The sequence below is a fragment of the Mercenaria mercenaria genome, chromosome 2, assembly GCF_021730395.1.
Source record: "Mercenaria mercenaria strain notata chromosome 2, MADL_Memer_1, whole genome shotgun sequence".
Taxonomy (NCBI): domain Eukaryota; kingdom Metazoa; phylum Mollusca; class Bivalvia; order Venerida; family Veneridae; genus Mercenaria; species Mercenaria mercenaria.
In genome coordinates, this window is record NC_069362.1 from 8,814,356 (window position 1) to 8,833,625 (window position 19,270).

Genomic DNA, 19,270 nt, shown 5'->3' on the forward strand with positions numbered 1-19,270 from the left:
TTTATTTTCTTTTTTATTTGTTATTTGACCCGTATTTTGTTTATGATTCATTTAAAATCGAATATTGATATTTTTTAATCTTAAATTATTTTCTTATTATTTGAAGAAACAATTAAATTTTATTAATCAACATTCCGGTATCTAGTCATAGCGACGTAAGCGTAAAACATTTCCGTAAGATCGTAAAGTTATAATCTCGTATACAGAATTAACTTTTTATTAATAAACTTCTCTCAAATATTCATTTATATTTAATCTGATTAAACATGGTTCTACAACTTACAAAAAAATGATAAAAAGTGTTTAAGAGAATACTATTTTTTTTTTTTTAAAAAGGACGAGTGCATTTATGTTATGGAAACTTCCCGTGCGCTCGCCAAATTCAAATCTTGTATAAAATCTTTTGCGTTAAAGTATTTTATTTTCCTTTTGTAAACTTATTATTTATATTATACACCAATGATTTCTGCAATAAACCCTACAAAAATACCATTTATTAATAAAATACGGGTGTGTTTCGGTTATGGAAATTTCCCGCGCGGTCGCCGAACTTCATTCTCGTATAAAATGATTTTGCGTAAATGTATTTTAGTTTCCTTTCGTATGTTAATTATTTATGATATATATGATTGAATTATAACAAAAACCCTTCAAAAATACCTTTAACTTAAAAAATACAGGTGTATTCCGGTTATGGAAAGTGTATTCCGGTGTATTCCGGTTTTTAGGTGGATTCCGGTTTAATGTGTGACCGTAAAAAATTGTTTGTCTGCAGTGCTCCGACCCAGATTTTTAGGAGTGGGAGGGTACGTAGGGATTTTTTTTTTTTTTTTTTGTAAAGTCAGTGTACACAGATTTTCTCAGCAGACATTGAAACATATTCATGAATTTCAGAGAGTAAGAATATACATGGCAAACAAAATCTACAAGGAATTTCACAGAGCACAAACTTGCATGTAGACATTTATTAAACTAGATCTTTCATTTTATAATTAATAAAAATTGAAACTGAATGACAGTACCTTGGATATAGACCAAGAATGCAACGAACGATCTGGACACTCCAAACCCTCATTCCTTAAAACCTTTTACAGGACAGTTGTTCTGACTTCATGCAGATGCTGTCGGACCCTTAGTGTATGAAATAATGTCCTTTATTGCATTTTGGTCTAAGTTTTGAGTACTCAAATGTCATCAATCTGGATACAGAAAGAGACAGAAGGTTTACAATGACCTCACTGCAGGCCTAAGCTGTCCAACCTGTTTTTGGCGAGATGGGGGTGCGGAAGGTAGGAAAAGAAGAATGTTTGCTGCCATCCCCCTGGAAATGTTAAAAATATATTAATGAAATTGTGGCCTCTGTTACATCTCTTGACAGGAATGAAACAGCGGCCTCAGTTACAGTTTTTGACAGGAATGAAATAGTGGCCTCTATTGCTTCTTTTGACAGTAATGAAAGGGCGGCCTATGCTACCTCTATTAATGAAATAGTGGCCTTTTTTACCTTTTTTGATGATAGAAATGAAATGGTGCCCTCTGTTTACATCTTTGGTAGGAATGAAAATAATAGTGGCATCTGTTACATCTTTTGATTGGAATGAAATGTTGGCTAGTGTTTCATCTTTGTTAGGAATGAAATGATGGCAACTGTTACATTTTTGTCTAAATTTTGCGTGCACTGATATTATTTATCTGGACACAGGAAGTGTTGTTGCATATGAAATCCACATTCCAGTCCAAAATTTGGCAGTAGGCATAGAATATCGAATTCCAAAACATTTTTTAAATACAAGTTTGAAATGGTGGGTTCTGATACATGTTCAACTTTGTTAAATAAAGGTAGCTTCTCGGGCAACTTTGGGCAGGGGAGCAGCATATAGGCCTCCCAACCACTCCACCCCAACCCTTTGAATACAGGTCTGTGTAGAAGAGGGTGATTGTGACCACCTGTGGAGCTTCTCATGCTTAATATTTAGTCTCCATTTTAGTGAAAATTAAGGCTTTAAAATTGAAAGGCTTCACTTTTAAACACAAGCTGAAGTATGTCAAATTATGATTTAGTTCCTTTAAGTAAGGAACAAGAAACGAAGTTCACAGCACTTAAATTGCAAATCCATAAATCATCTCAGTCCTTTTAAATCAAAGTGTATTAGGTAATACACAAATTGTACTTGTAGAATTAGGTCAAATTACATCACACCCATCACAACATTTAGCTGTTAAACTGCTTCCTTTCATCTAACATCAAAGGCCAAATGCCGATTCCCATCTTTCCTTTGAACTTAGTCAAGTGCCAGTGTATTTACTATTTTTCAAGATGTTTATGCAATTTTGTCACCAAATGTGTCGGATAAAACTGGAATTTAAAAGTTAAATCATGTTTGCAAGGAAAGGAAAATTAGGATTTACAAAAAAAATCGAGGTATGTGGCTTTATTATGTGTTCGAACAAGGTCTCAATTAATACATAAAAATGTGATTGTGAATAGTTTAAATATCATTCAAGTTGCGGATTATTCTGGTGCATCATCAAAAATTCAGATGTCTGTTTAATTTATAAACTTTTAAATGTTAAAACTAATCAACAGAAAATCAGAATAATTTTTTAGACCGTGGTCATGTTGACTGACTCATTGGTCAGGTCCGTGGCATTGTGTTAGACGACATTGTTTATTAAAAGAACCAGTTCAACTTGGGATTTACGGCGAACCGACACAAACAGGTCATATACTGCCGAAACTTTTGTTGATTGGAAAATTGTTTATTAAATATACACAGGTCACCGTAAAATCATGTGAGAAAGACTAAGTAAAGATGTCTGAGCGACTTTCTCACTCGGGTCGGAACTTGTGACTTCCGAAACACGTGCGAAGACGGCAATATGGTCACGTACACTAAACGTTGAATGATCTGCTGTATATCAAAATACGAAAAGGAAAATGTCTGCTGAAAGAAATGATCAAAACATATATAAAAAAAAATTGCCCCCCTGAACTGCCTAAAAAATTTTTTTGGGTCGGGACGATTTTGATGGGTTGGTCAGAGCACTGCAAACAAACAAATTTTTAATTATGGCCCTATGCACGGTATTTTGCTTAGAGAACCGGTTCCGGAGGAATAATTTCGCAGTCTTGGGAATTGATTCCGGTTCTCTAGCCACTGCCTTTTGAAAAATTTTACCAATTGGGTAGCTGCTAGTTTCATGAAAGTATTATGTGGTTTCTGATAATGCTGGCACAATCACCACACTTATTCAAAATCCACCCACACACCAGACCCTTTGCAAATATGGCAGCAATATTACATTATCAGAAAGTACTTTTTTTTATCTGTTTATTTCAGTTTCAATTTTATTTGATTTGGGATTTTAATCAAATAATTTTAACACTGATTCTCTCCTATTCTGTCGATGTCATGTATCTTTTTCACATAACAGAAAACAAAAACATTAAGTACTTATGAAGTGGCAATTAGCATTTAACTTACCTAAACAATTGATAAATGGGAGTCTTTTCTTTCGCTTCCGAGTCAGGTGATAGATGACAGGAACCGGATGTAATTTTATTTCCGCTTCCGTTTCGGGAGTAAAGGCTGAATAACACTAAATTTTCGGTATGACTTAACACCGAATATGAGTCATATTCGCGAATATGAGATCAAATACCGAATATGAGATATATATTTTTTATTTATGAATTAAATCAAATTTTGTTTATATCAAACAATTAAACATATTAATAAAATATTTCAGGCGAAATTTTGGTTGATTTGAAGCATTTATAAGGTATTTAATTAGAATAATTCACCCGAGCACTTAGAATCTCATATTCGTGTTTGCGGGGTAAAGACCGAATATGAGATGTAATTATTTTATTTATGATTTAAATGAATTATTTTTTATACCAAACTGTAATATATATTGTCATAATATTTCAGGCGACATTTAAGTTGAATGCATTTATTTGAAATCATTCATTCAAGCTGAATCAATGTCATATTCGTGTATGCGTGGTAAAGACCGAATATATGACATGTATTTTTTTTTTATCTAAGCTTTAAATGTATTGTTTTTCATATCAAACTGTAATGAAACTGTCATATATATACCACCCTTCTATCAGTTCTAATGCAACTTCCTGCTTTTACTTTTTAACCTGACCTGTAAAATAGTTCTTTTACTTTATCTTTGAGATACACATAATCTCTATATTCTTATTCTTTTTAACAGCTATCCCTGACAAAGCGCCTGCTAGTTATAATCGATAACGATTGTTAAGCAGTATAACATAGACATATATTATCATAATATTTCAAGCGAAATTTGGGTTGATTTGAAGAACGAATAAGGTATTTAATTGAAATAAATCACTCCAGCAGTAAGAGTATCATATTCGTGTATGTGCAGCAAAGAACGAATATGAGATATATTTTTTTTATTTATGAAATAAATTATCTTTTGTTTATATCAAACTGTGATATATATTATCATAATATTTCAGGCGAAATTTGGGTTGATTTGAAACACTAATAAAGTATTTACTTTAAATAATTCAATTAAGCTGTATTAATGTCAAATTCGTGTATGCGCGGTAAAGACCGAATATAAGATGTAAATATATTATCTACAAATTAAATGAATTATTTTCTATATCAAACTGTAATATATGTTATCGTAATATTTAAGACGAAATTCGTGTATGCTAGATAGATTCTTTTCATTGAAGCATTTATAGAAGATATATTTATATGAAATAATTCATTCAAGCTGTATCAATGTCACATTATCAGTATAATATATATATAGCTAAAATTTCGTATATATGAGACTTTTAGCATTATTTACAATATGAAAGAAATAACCGTGTCAATAAATTAAATAATAAACAGATGTAGTCCTTTTTTGCTTTTACATCTCGTATGTGAAAATAGCGAAAAAAGATTTTTCATGATGCGCATTGAAAACATTTAATAACTTCATCATTGGTCAACTATCGTATATATATATATATATGAGTCTGTTACTATATAAAAAATATCATATGTGAAAATAGCAGATAAAGATTTTTTAATGGTGCGCTTTGAAAACATTTACTAACTTTAACATTCTTCTGTGTATATAGCTCAATTTTCTTATATTAGCCTTTAATAACACTGTTTACAATATGAACAAAAAACAACCATGTAAATAAATTTAAAAATAAACAACTGCCGAGCTTTTTTGCTGTTTAAAGTGCTTTTTTGGGGGGGGGGGGGGGGGGGGGGGGGGGGGAGTTGTTGTTTTTTTTTGCCAAAAAATAAAAGGTGTTAATGTAATAATCAGTGATAAGTGGGTATTAATTATTCCTTTAAGACAATGATATAACATAATTAATCAGAGCATTTAATGATAACAGAACTATTAACCAGATTAAAACCCCGCTGTGCGAATGTTTTGAGCCGTGTCAACCGCGCACGGGTGTCCAGTTATGTTTTTGGTCCTAATAAATACGATGTATTCGGTATCCGCGCAAATAAAACAACTTTAATGTCCTCATTTTTGTAGTTCTTATTCGCTCATTCGCGTAAGTGATATCTTTTATAATTAATCTTAAACTTGGATAACCTTCTTCTGAATATGAGTGGAAATAAGATTATGAAGAAAGATTTCGTCAGTTCAGTTTCCCGCCAAAATGTGTCCCATCAAAAAATTGTTACATAGTATAAATGTCCAAAATTGCTCACATATTTGCTTTAAAAGATCTTCACCACTTGATGCTGTAAATACATGCACGATGTATCAATGCAATATAAAAAATATTCTTGGCGTCCTCCTCCGGAGTTTTCTTCTTAGATGACTAAAATTACATGAAGCTTTATTGTGTATACCCTGATTATACATTTCCTGATATGATACTTATATTTCGTCTTTCGATAAGTTATGTAATGGGGAATACAAGGAAATGCTGCGTAAATGAATTCTATTGAGCTGAACAAATTCAGACATCAATATTTTGCAGTATACCGGTATTTTGTATATTATGTAATTAATCATTTTATTGTAAATGTATTAAATATGTTATAATGACATTGCTCATGTAATTTGTAAGATATTTTCTGTGTATATATTTAAATAGTTGTTATGTCAGTCACTGAAAAGTGGAATAAAAGAATATAATATTGATTTTAGAAGAAATATTCAACAGATCAAACCTCCGCAATGGGCATACGAATGTAAAATTGGTTTCAAACAGGGTTACGTGCGCACATGTCATCCTTCACAAGTTATCATATCTACACATTTCTTTAAAAAAAAAAATCGGCGGTTCCACACATGGTATATCAATCACATGTTAAGTGGCGATAATTAGATGTCTGCAGAGATTAATCTAAAAGGATTCTGAAGGAAAAGCAGCATGCAACTGCATGTGGTCATATTTAATTATTATCAATTATCTCGAGCTCGCTCCACCTATCATAACTCTCTGGTATATATAAACTTTTAAACTTTATTATAATACTTCTTTTAATTCTGGAAAATACATGCAAGATATATATCCTATATTCATTGAATTATCCAAATTTCTATAATGGCAAAATATCCTTGTTATGTGTGTTCGGATAATTGTGTTGACTTCTGCATCTAATGTGACTGTAAATAAGACTGTTTTAAACTTTTAAGTACTTTTATGTCTAATTCCTAGATTTTAGATAATAATGATAAAAATTTTAATCAATGATAATACCGGTAAGTCTAGTAGTCTAAATATGAATATGTTTTAAAATTATGTCTGGCTTTTTATAGTAGAGCTCTAGAAGTCAATTTTATCTGTTGCAGTCTCTTATAATTAAAAAAAAATCATATATGAATGCCATTGGACACTGTATTAATGTTTTTTATGATCTATGCTGTATATTGATGTATAGCGAAGAGACTATAATTAAGAATAAATGTATATGAAACTAATCTAGATCTGATACCTGGGTTTTCTGCAATAAATAGAAAAAATAAACATTTGATTTTTCAATGTATTTAAAGATATTTAAATAAAAAGTAGGAACTGTATTTTTGGGCAGGCGAATTACAATGGAACAATTTCCTATATAGATATATCTCATAGTCATATTCGGTCTGCATACACGAATATGAGATTCTTACTGCCATGACTGCTGGGGTGATTTATTTCAATTTAATACCTTATTCGTTCTTCAAATCAACCCAATTTTCGTTTGAAATATTATGATAATATATATTACAGTTTCATTACAGTTTGATATGAAAAACAACAATACATTTAAAGCTTAGATTAAAAAATACATCTCATATTCGGTCTTTACCACACATACACGTATATGACATTGATTCAGCTTGAATGAATTATTTCAAATAAATACATTATTAGTGCTTCAAATCAACCCAAATTTCGCCTGAAATATTATGATGATATATATTATAGTTTGGTATAAAAAATGATTCATTTAAATCATAAATGATAAATTTACATCTCATATTCGGTCTTAACCCCGCAAATCTAAGTGCTCGGGTGAATTATTCTAATTAAATACCTTATAAATGCTTCAAATCAACCAAAATTTCGCCTGAAATATTTTATTAATATGTTTAATTGTTTGATATAAACAAAATTTGATTTAATTCATAAATAAAAAATATATATCTCATATTCGGTATTTGATCTCATATTCGCGAATATGACTCATATTCGGTGTTAAGTCATACCCCTAAATTTTAATAGAGGTTATAACACACTAAATTAGTTTAGTTTAATCATATTTTATTGCTCTCTGTTTCAATATTACACACAATATTACATACATTTTTAACACACAACAAAAAACAAAAGGGTTGGGCTACGAGTTATTTCAACATCAGCATACAGCCCTTCCCATAGAAAAAGATCTTATAATATTCTATTCAACAGACTTAATGTGAGCAAGTTACTTGAGAGAGAAATAAACAATAGAAAGATTACAATAATCAAGAGAGAGAGAGAGAGAGAGAGAGAGAGAGAGAGAGAGAGAGAGAAGAAAACATCAAAGAACATCAAAGAATACATTTCTGTAATGGAGCTATTATTTTGATTCATAAAGCTGCCTCTGCATCCCGACCGTACCCCACAAAAAAAAACCATGCTTAATGCAAATCCATATTTTGTTCAAGCAAAGAAAAACATAAATGGACAGTTTCATTCATAACAAAATGTATATAAATTTTCACGTTATTGAATTTATTGTACTTACTTAAACCGATTTGATTGTTGAATAAAAGTTTGTACTGCTAAAGAAATAATACCATTTTCTTCTTCAGTTAGTTCTACTTTTCCAAAGAGTAATATATTTGTGTTTAAAGGATGGAATTGTCTTGTTGATTGAAATAAACGAAGTCTTTCCTCAGAGTATCTTTTACATATAAAAAAATAATGTTCTGCATTTTCTTCTCCGCACCCACATTCGCAAAAAGGGTCATTTCGTAAGTGATTGTTGTAAAGATCGTAGTTAAGAATGCTACATTTATTTCTTAAGCGAGCATGATAAACTGCATATTCTCTTTCTCCAATAAGATAATACTTTGGTACGGTATGAGGCTTAAATAATGCTTTCAATTTTGCTTTAAAAATGTTTAAAGAGGATGATTCTCTAACTGAAGGTTCTAGTTCGTTCCATAAATTAACTGATGATGGTATTACAGATTTTGAAAATATTTCTGTTCGACGTGCTACAGTCACAAAATTGTCATTATTGCGAAAATTATATGGCGCTGTTTCGTTAACTAAAGGTGGGATAAGGTCATTTAAGTAGATTGGTAGTGTTCCGTGCCTTCCTTTATACATTAAAATCAGTTTCTGTATTTTACGCCTATCGGATAAAGAGACCCAGCCATTTCTTTTAATAAATTGTGTATTGAAACTGAGCGAGTTAAACCGGTCACTATTCTGGCCGCCTCATATTGTAGTTTTTCAAGTGTTTCTTGCTCATAATATGTGCAGCTATCCCAAACAACTGATGCATATTCAAGTATTGGTCTCATATAGGAAATGTATATTTGCTGAAGAGTTTTTCTGGTTACTTTAAATTTTAATGCTCTCATTGATCCTAATACTTTAGATGCAGATTTAACAATATTTGATATGTGGGTATGCCACGTTCCGTCTTGACTAAAGGTTACGCCAAGATGCTTGTGGTTTTCAACAATATCTAATGGTACGTCATTAAATACTAACTTAGGAGGGTTATTATTTATCAGTGATAAAAAAGAACTTCCGTTTTGTTGGGATTAAACTGAACCAACCACTGTTTCGCCCAATCGTTTATTGTTTTTAAATCATTGTTAAGGATACTTTCAATTATGTTTACATTACAGTTTGAGACGGCGAGAGAACTATCATCTGCAAATAACCTTGATACACTTAATAAGTTGTCGGCTATATCATTAACGTAAATAAGTAAAAGTAAAGGACCAAGCACTGACCCTTGAGGTACTCCAGCATTTAGGTATCTAATACTAGAATAAGACGTATTAACAAATACTTTTTGATCTCTGTCTTTAAGGTAATCTGAAAACCAAGCCAACAAAGAACCAGTAATGCCATTTTGTTTAAGTTTAAAAAGAACACCTTTGTGCCAAACTTTATCAAACGCCTTCGAGATGTCACAAAAGACAATACAAGTAGACTGTTTTTCGTCGAATGCTTTACATATTTGATTGTAGATATCTATTAACTGATAAACTGTACTATGTCCAGGTAAAAAACCGGCTTGATTTTTATATATTAACTCATTAAAGTATAAATGATTGTAGACGTGTTTAAAGACTATTCTTTCCATGACCTTTCCAACACAACTGATTAATGAAATAGGTCTGTAGTTTGACGGCAAATCGCGGTCCCCCTTTTTAAAAAGAGGCATAACATTAGCGGTTTTTCAAGAGTTTGGATAAATATTCTCATGAAGTGATCTGTTAAAAATAATAGACAGTGGCATACAAATGGTTTTTGCTGTTCTTTTAAGCATATGATGACTTATACCATCAGGACCGTTGGCCTTTTTGATGTCTAGATTAAGAAGAATGTCTGTTATTTCTTGTTCATTTATATCAAAAGTATCTATAGTTTCGTTTGTCTTCATTGTAAAATTAACACACTAAATAGTTGTTGTTCTTTATTCTATATAAAACTGACCTAATTCCAATGACCGTAGCACACATCAGGACCCACTTTAAATGTCTGTTACCTATATTTTTGAAGAATATTGTCAGTACTAACTAAAAATCAAAAGAAAAGTTGGGGTCATGTTTGATGCAAGAAAAATAATTTCAGTCAAACACACAAACTGCAAAATCAGCTAAAAATGAGACCCCAAATTATACTGGTGGTATTTTTTAAAGCATAAATGTAAATAAGGGTCAGTAGTACCTTTTAGCCAAGATATTGTCTTTCTTTGATCTAGGGAGTAGTAGCAAATCAGTTCATTTACAAGAGGGTTTTATGCTTTTTACGGACACGGAATTTCCAATTTCAAAATAAAAGAAATAACATTCTTATTAATGCACAAGTTGTATTTTAGGTGTTCCCTTTTGTTTTTTGTTTTAGATGCATCCTTTTAATCTCATTTTACGAGTGATTAGCTACTGCTCCTTAGTCGTACTAGTCTTACTATGCGAATAGATAGTAGTAAATGTTCATAGCTATCAATATTCTAATTTTACCATTTGTCAGGTAAACATTAAAGCGGAACCATAATGCTTAATTCAGTCACACACACACACGCACGCACTTACGCACGCACACACACACACAAATATTTATATCCACCAAAAAGTCTTTCATTCATCCACCCACTCATACAACAAATTGTCATTAATTAATGATAACTATCATATATTCCTGTGGTTAAAAATGTCTTGAAGACTTTTTAGCTCGACTATTCAGGGTTTCCTCTGGGTCTTACTGACTTTGCGCCAACAAATTCGCCAATCAGAAAAAGTTTGCGCCAGTGGCTCCAAAGTTTGAGCCAATAGTCTATGAGAGGTGATATACTATTTATGTCAAGATATAATAACAATTTAAGGCAGCCAGTAACAAACACATACATATTTTTAAAAAAATTATTTCAATAACTTAAATATCAGTTAACTAAAACAATTTATGAACTATTTCTGAACTAGCATTTATTAAATTTTAATATAAACAAGCACATATGTTCTTAAAAGAAAAAAAACAACTTCACAAATATCAAGTCATATGTATGCACAAAAATGTGTCTGTAAACATCATACCTTGAACATTCTTTCTCTTTAGCTTAGTGTTACTTTAGCTAATGGATAGCTGTACAGCACACAACATAAAGTACATTATATTTTGTTTTGAAAAAACAACAACAGAGTATGAAATCAGATTTATGAACTATTTCTGAACCAGCACATAATATAAACAAGCACATATGTTCTGAAAAAGAAAAACCTTCACAAATATCAAGTCATATGTATGCACAAAAATGTGTCTGTAAACATCATATCTTGGACATTCTTTCTCTTTAGCTTAGTGTTACTTTAGCTATTGAATAGCTGTACAGCACATAACATTAAGTACATTATATTTTGTTTTGAGAAAAAAGAGTATGAAATCAGATACACAACCAAGTGAACTAATCTTAGACTGAAAACATCTTATCTTGAACATCAATGAGTAAAATCATTTACTAGTAAAAATGCATGTTTCTTATCTTTTGCTTAGTATCACTTAAGCTAACTGATAGCTGGACTCTACCTTAAAATTCTCCTGTCCTTCGAAGCCCACTTCTTGAAAGCCTTATCAAAATGAAACTGACTAATTTCTGGACCTTCTACAGATATTCTGATTAACCTATCCAAACACTTAGCAGACATCCTACTTCTCAGACATGTTTTAATTAGATTCTGTTTACTAAAGCCCCTCTCGCAATCAACAGTAGAGACTGGAGCAAGAAGAAATCTCTCTGCAGCTTCTGCAGCTGCAGGATAGACATCTTTCTTCCTGATTGCCTAGTTTGCTACATCCCTGGGCGACTTTACAGACTTATTGCCTTCTTTGATGAGAAAATGAGCAAATCTGAGGAACATGTCTAAATCATCTATACTACACTCAAGACCAACCTTACCTAGGTACTCTACAATAACCTCTGTATCATCTACTTTACTTTCCCTTTCTAAAACTGGATAAAAAAAGTTACTCAATGATGTCAACACTGTACTGTCCTCATTATCACAAAACCTATCATTCATAGATCTAATCATACCTGCGACAAACTTATCACAAACACTGACTGCGTCCTTACGCTGTTTTTCTCCATCCCTAATGGTATGACCCTGATACTCGAAAGTTGTGAGACCATCCTCACCTACCTGTGGCTCGTCTGGCACCTGTGATATAAATCCACTCAGGTAGGTACCATCTTTCTTGGAGCCAAGATGTTCTACTCGGTCAATTGTCGAGTGTAGCATGGGCATAACTTCTGAAAAGTCTAAGTCGGATTTCTGGAAGGTTTTAGACAAGGCAGCCAGTGGTTTCAGGAGGTCACACAAGAAGTGAACTACATAAAGGAATTTATAAGAAGTGATGGGTTTGTACAGACTTAATGCCTTACCACTACTTTCCTCTAAAAATACTGACACTAAATCACCATAGTTTCTCACCATGGCATCTACAGAACCCTCAAAGCTCAGCCATCGTGTATGGAATACCTCTTTGAACTTTAAACATTTGCCTTGTGAATGATGCTGGATAGCTTCTAGCATGACCATATGCTTTGGTGACAGGTGAAAATACTTGTACACACTGTTTAAAATTTCCTGCACCTTAACTAAGTATGGAATTGTATCTGCTCCATTACAACAGCTAAGAGCTAATCTATGTGCTATACAATGTGTAGCTAAAACACCTGGCACTACTGCCTTAAGTCTAGTTACAACACCTGACTTGTTTCCTACCATCACAGATGCACCATCTGTGCTAACACAACAGAGACCGGACAACTGAATTCCTTTCTGGCTAAGAGTACTCAATATTTTGCATAAATAGACTCAGCATTAGCACGTTCAATACTGTCAATTGAAAAAAAATGAGTATTTGGATTTACAACACCAAGGCAGTCAGTTTCCAAAACACGTATATACATGATAAGATTCTGATGAACTGAAATGTCTGTACTTTCATCGAACATTAAACTGTATTTGCCACTCGATTTAACTTTCTCTAAAATCTCATCCTCAATCACAGCTGCTATGCTGTCTTGAAACTCTTTCGTAGAATCTGAGTGTTCGTAAGTAGTGTGTTGGTCAACCTTAAGATTTGCCAACTGGGGTACACCCTGCAATTGTAAAAGAAATGCTCCTAGAAAAATTCAGTTAATTCAGATGTTTAAGCTCGAATTGGAATTTTTTTTCAAAATATATCCAAAATTTTGTAAGTTTAGCACTTACTGTCGGCATAAAATAACTAATTTTTACTTTATATTTAAACATTCATGAAAAGATTGAAAGTTCTCTACTGTCGGCATAAAATAACAAATTTTTACTTTATATTAAAACATTCATCAAAATATTTATATCAAATGGGCATAATAATTTTCCTGTATGTATAACATCAAAACTTTCCAGCACACTTCTTTACTGGCTTAGTTTTATAAAATTTAATTGCATACTTAGTTATTGCATTTTATTTTAAATACCTGGTATAACATGTGACTGTTAACTGTAGCCAACATGGAGCTGGGGAGATATAGTATTCATAGAATAATGTAGATCCGCCGTTATGCGACTACCATTTTTTTTTCGCGCCATTTGTCTTTTTAGTGTCTGTATGCCTAGATGCGCACCGCTTAAGGTTGAATGCAACTAAATCGGACTGTTTAAACCACTTATTTTAGTCAAGTTATAATTTCGACTTTTTCTACAATACTAGCTTTAACATATGGCTATCATTACTATTATGGAAAAATAAAAGATAGCGTTAACTTTTAAATAAGATTGTTACAATTCATTAAATGCAACTCTGAATTTACTCTTTTTCGCTTCTTTCAATGTCTCTTTTTGATACATAAAATTCTTGCGCCGCCATTTATAATGTAGCATGCGATAGGAGCATGTCGAATTTGACAGCATGTTACAGATACGTACTAAAATACAGCAGAGTAAATGGAAACACGATGCCTTTGAGAACGTGCATAGAGAAAGGATGTTTATAAGCTTATTCACATATAATCGCCACCACTAGCCAAAATGTGGGCTACACTACCAGAAGACTGTTAGTAATATAAGTGAGTAAAAGGTGCACGGTACAGACGTTGCTCCAAATCCACGACCTTCCACTGTTTTTTTAACGTGCCAGTTGTAACCACAAACCAGACTCTTGTCACAATAATATATCTAGTTGGAGGAACTGAAACTCGAATTCAAGGCCTCCAGTTTCGTAGTCAGACAGTTTTACCACTGGACCACTGCGTTTGCTCTAATATGACCGACTCCTCCAGATCTTTAGGTTGCCAAGTACCAATACACGAGACTCTTATACTGATGTTAGTTGGAGGAGTAGGGTCTACACCAAGTTTTGTGGCCAGACAGTGCTAATACTAAACCAATCCATTTGCTCTGAAGAGGAAAGTAAGAAAGACTAGGACTATCTATACTTCAAGTATTTGTGACATGCATTGGCTTACATTCGATTTGGCAATGATCAATCTAAATGTCTGGAAGACAAAGGTTAAAAATCACTACATTAGATTCTACTTTGTTTGATATAAAGCGACCACTTCATATCTTATTTACATGGCTTTATGGAATACTCCAAAAAGGTGATTAGATAACATGTTTCAAAATATGGAAGGCCGTAAACGCCATAATGTTGTATTAGAAAACAATGTATGGAAAAAATGTTGTTTCTAACCTATAGTTCAAAGGTAAACATGATGTTTGAAGGATGACATCACAAAAAGAGTTAATGGTCAGAGATGTTTCTCTGTCTTGCCGACTTAAAATAAAATTTATCTTATCTTATCTTATCTAAGAGATCTGTTGAAAATTATGCAAACAGGCGATTTCATGCTAAAAAAGAGTGAAATATGAATATTTCTTTTAATTCTTGGCCTAATTTTCGACACGTGTGCCTTTTGGTTATTGCTTTTACCAGACAATCTCCTTTTCATCTCAGTAATGGCCGAAAATATTAAAAACTAATATAGTCTGTTTTTATTTTGTGCGCAGTATACCATATTGTAGCTTGCAAGCAATAAATCAATGCAAATAAACTAACCGCTGCGAAAAATTGCAATAAAATTATGCGAAAAGTACTCAGATAAAGTAACACTATTAATATGTTTTTCGTCCGCTATTTTGGTGGAACTAAGATAGTTCTTGACTTGAACAATATGCGATTAAATATACAAGTTTCGATTTATGGAAGGCCCTACACGTCACAATATTATAATAACATAATATCATAATGGAAGTGTATTGGAAAACAATTGGTGGTCATTAACATGCAGTGTAAATAATATCGCTATAATGTTAGTGCTATGTATTTTTCTCAAAAATATTGTTTTGAATCGAGAAATATACTCAAAAATCATTGCACAACTATAAAGAGATTTAAATTTTAAACTGTTATAATTCAGTATTAAAATGACATATACAGTTCAACAATGACTATACAGCTCGTGACAAAAAATGAAGGCTCGCTGAAGCCCGCCTGTTAAACTTCGTCTAGCACTACTATAATCCAGCCAATATACATGTACTTCTTATGTTTGATCTACATGTGTTAGATACTGTATTTGAAAATCATCAGCCTTAAAGAAGAAATTAATTTTAATGCTACTTTTCACGTGCTGTCAATCAAACATACTACTTCATTTCATACTGAAACAAGATAACTTTAAGTAACTGATCTTTTTCTTCATCAAAACAATGTGAAGCAATTTGTTTTGTTTTGGTAACACTGCCATACCCGTTTTTATATAAAAAATAAACTCAGATTTAGATAAAAGTATAATCTCAATTAAACGAAATAAGCAACCCTTTAGACTGAAATATTGGTTCGGAAGAGAAAAACGTCTCTTTTGTAATGATATCAAATGAACATTTTACATGAGGGTTTACGGTTGTTTAAATACTTTCCCTTAAATTCTTTAGTAAATATTCATTAAATATTTTTACAACGTTTTTGAGTGTGTAGCTTTTTAACTCGTAAAAAGTCGATTTCACTTTGACAATCAGTTGATCTTTGACAATCAATTGATCTTTGAGAATTAGAAGTTTAATGAAATTAGTAGCTTTAACTTGCTTTGCTGAGCTGGGTAAGATGTCAGGTAATACGTTATTAAACGTGCAGGTGATTATTTGCAACTATGTTACTGCAGGACATCATTCCATTAGGGCTATACATTTTCATCTTTTATGTTTATCTGATATTTTAAATGAGTCCACTTTTGAAGCAAATTATTGTAGCTGCACTTTATCTTAATAATATCTCTCAGGTTTCACAATGTTCAGAGCTTGTAGCGCCTATTAGTATTTAAGGTTTGTGATGGGAAATGCCCGTTCATGTTGAAGACGAATGTCATTTTCTTACCCATTGTCCGTTATATACAGGCTCTCCACAAAAGCTCTATAATAAGTCCTGTGCTGAAAAAAGTGAGTTTTCAGCTATTAGTATTGTTGAAAAGTTTTAATGAATTAGGGTATGTACGAAAACCTGCTAGCTTGCCTTTACATCGTACTGTTATAGTAATGTGCATTTTTTACATCGTCTCTTGTTATTTTGTTGTCGAATGACCATGTACAAGTGTTTGTTGCACTTATTTCTTTATCTTACATGTCTGTTTACGTGGATGATGAATCTTTAATTCAGTTGTTTTACATTCTGCATGTTATTCCAGTATAAGGCTCATTGTAAAGAAAGCTATATTGGTCCCAAACTTTTAAATGTTCTGATGTCTATTGTTGGTCCCAAGGTTTTGTTTACAGTTATTTGATACCAAAAATACAACGGGGGCTTTTTGTTTGATTAGTTTTGTCGTCAGTGGAGTATATATATCATTGATTGGTGTTTTGCCAATTACTTTCTGTAGGACCGTGATATTATATTCAGACAGTGTTATCTGCAGGCTCTGTGTGGTGATACAAATTACGACTGTGATTTGAATCAGTATCACAGATAAAACGTCGTGCTTCCTGGGTCATTCTGAAACAATCTGTCAACAGAGACTACTGATAAAACATAGGTCGAATCAGTTTCTCAAACTCTAATAATCTAATTTGTCAATTTTATTCAGGCTATTGAACAAATTAATGATATTTATATGTTATTAATATGTGTAGATACGCATCGAGAAATATGCATCCATTCTTCGGCGGATAATATTGCGCTCCTAAAGAGTATTACCGCTGCAGACACCCGTAAAAGCTAATCCCCTATAAATATGGAAGAAAGCGAGAGCCAGCCGTCAATACTGAAAATATTTTGCCTATGAATAACACAAGACTACAATATGCTCTATGTACATATTATGCAGCTCTGCGCTTATAAATATTTTGACAGCCGGTTGTTAAATTATTATGTACTGTTTTGGTATTTTACGCATAGTTTACGCGTTCTTTTCTGGGCTTTTCTTTGCGATCCCAGGACCACACTAATAAGCTACTTAATCATTAGTCAGTGTCTTTTCTGTTCTGTATTTGAGCTTTCTAAACAGTAGGTAGGTATGTCAACATCCTTTTTTTGTGTAACTAAATTATAATAGCTTATTTGATGTTGTAAACGACTTGCAAACGTGCTGCAAAAATAAAATAAATACAGGTAGCTTTGAATAAACATTTATGAGCTTCCTTGACAGTACGTTGGTTATTATTAATAATTTGCAAGAATTATAATACTTTGATGCATATCTCCATACGTTCGTTATATGTACTACATCTCAGGCAAGGTATCAAGCTTAAAACAATCTCTACCAATACACCTCCTTTTATGAAAAGTAAACACGCAATACTTAATTACTTACTAATTAAAGGACCACTTTGAGGTAAAACGATACAGTATGGATCAATGACTTATACCCATTAAATGAGCCGCGCCGTGAGAAAACCAACATAGTGCATTTGCGAACAGCGCAGTCTGGTCAGGATCCATGATGTTCGTTTTCAAAGCCTATTGCAATTAAAGAAACCGTTTGCGTACATCATGGATCCTGACCAGACTGCGCGGATGCGCAGGCTGTTCTGGATCCATGCTGGTCGCAAAGGCACTATGTTGGTTTTCTCATGGCGCGGCTCAATTGATGTTGGCGCTTCAAATCATACAGCTGTAATTAGCGGATTTTCAAAGCAGCACTGTAATGTATTGCGAAATCAAAGAACAATTAAAAAGAATGCACGAATAGATCTACTTTTCGTTGAAACACATTTATTATGGCATTTGGATCAAGATGAACTTTTTAGTGCCTAGACTGTCTTTCGAGATCTGTGTAGTCATAACCAATGTGTAATAGCGTATATGCTCCTTAACTGCAACATGTATTTTATTTGGTTCAATTATTAAACAGCCATATAGAGTAAATGTTGTTACAGAATGAAAGCAACCATTAGTAATCTACAATATAAACCAGTATCTTGGCGGAACAGATGAGACGGACAACAGCCTTGTGAAAAAATATTTCATTTTTAAGTCACTACATAAGGGCTAGTTGTTTGGTGACGATACCTTTGATAAATCAAAATATCAAATTTCATCATACATGAACTGATTCTTGCAAATGTAAGACATTTCATCAAATTACTCACCAATAAAGTATATGCATTGATGTATTATCTGTATTATCAACTATCAAAAGCATGGCTGATCATATCAATACGTTTTTTCTTGTGATCAATTTAAACGATTTTTTTTCTTTTAAAAATTCATGTCTTTTTCAGTGTTTTCTAGAGTTTCGTTGACATCATTAATGTCTGCATCTTTGTGAATATATTCTGACACAGGAGAGCAATATTTACTACTTAAGAGAACACGTGGTTTATTTCGGACTGTAATTGTCAGGATGCGTCAGCCGAATGTTATGAATGAGAATCACATCTTGTGTTGATCTTTTTTATCACAAACAATGATGTTATCAAATTTGCAGATATTAATGTTATTGCATTTGAATAAATATTTTATTTACTTAAGTTAATAATATAAACTAATTAGTCACTGAATAAAAAGAGGTTTCATTTCTCTAAATTCGTTTACGTTTTCAACTTTCTTTTTATGTTA

At 32.4% G+C, this 19,270-nt stretch overlaps 2 protein-coding genes across 4 annotated transcripts in view; both read right to left on the minus strand.

Moving 5' to 3' along the window:
- Positions 1–3,599, minus strand: part of LOC123563136 (V-type proton ATPase 116 kDa subunit a 1-like) — a 70,667-nt gene extending 67,068 nt beyond the window's left edge. For all 3 annotated transcript variants that reach the window (XM_053529257.1, XM_045355753.2, XM_045355749.2), the window contains exon 1: positions 3,486–3,599. The gene's annotated coding sequence lies outside the window, so the exon portion shown is untranslated. The remainder of the gene's footprint in view (positions 1–3,485) is intronic.
- Positions 3,600–11,175: 7,576 nt separating this feature from the next.
- On the minus strand, positions 11,176–14,602 carry LOC123562557 (zinc finger protein 862-like). The gene is made up of 2 exons (XM_045355184.2): positions 13,698–14,602; positions 11,176–13,337 (listed from the first exon to the last, which is right to left on the minus strand). The coding sequence occupies exon 2, from the start codon at positions 12,958–12,960 to the stop codon at positions 12,013–12,015; it is 948 nt and encodes a 315-aa protein (XP_045211119.2). The 5' UTR covers positions 12,961–13,337; positions 13,698–14,602; the 3' UTR covers positions 11,176–12,012.
- Between the last annotated feature and the right edge of the window lie 4,668 nt (positions 14,603–19,270).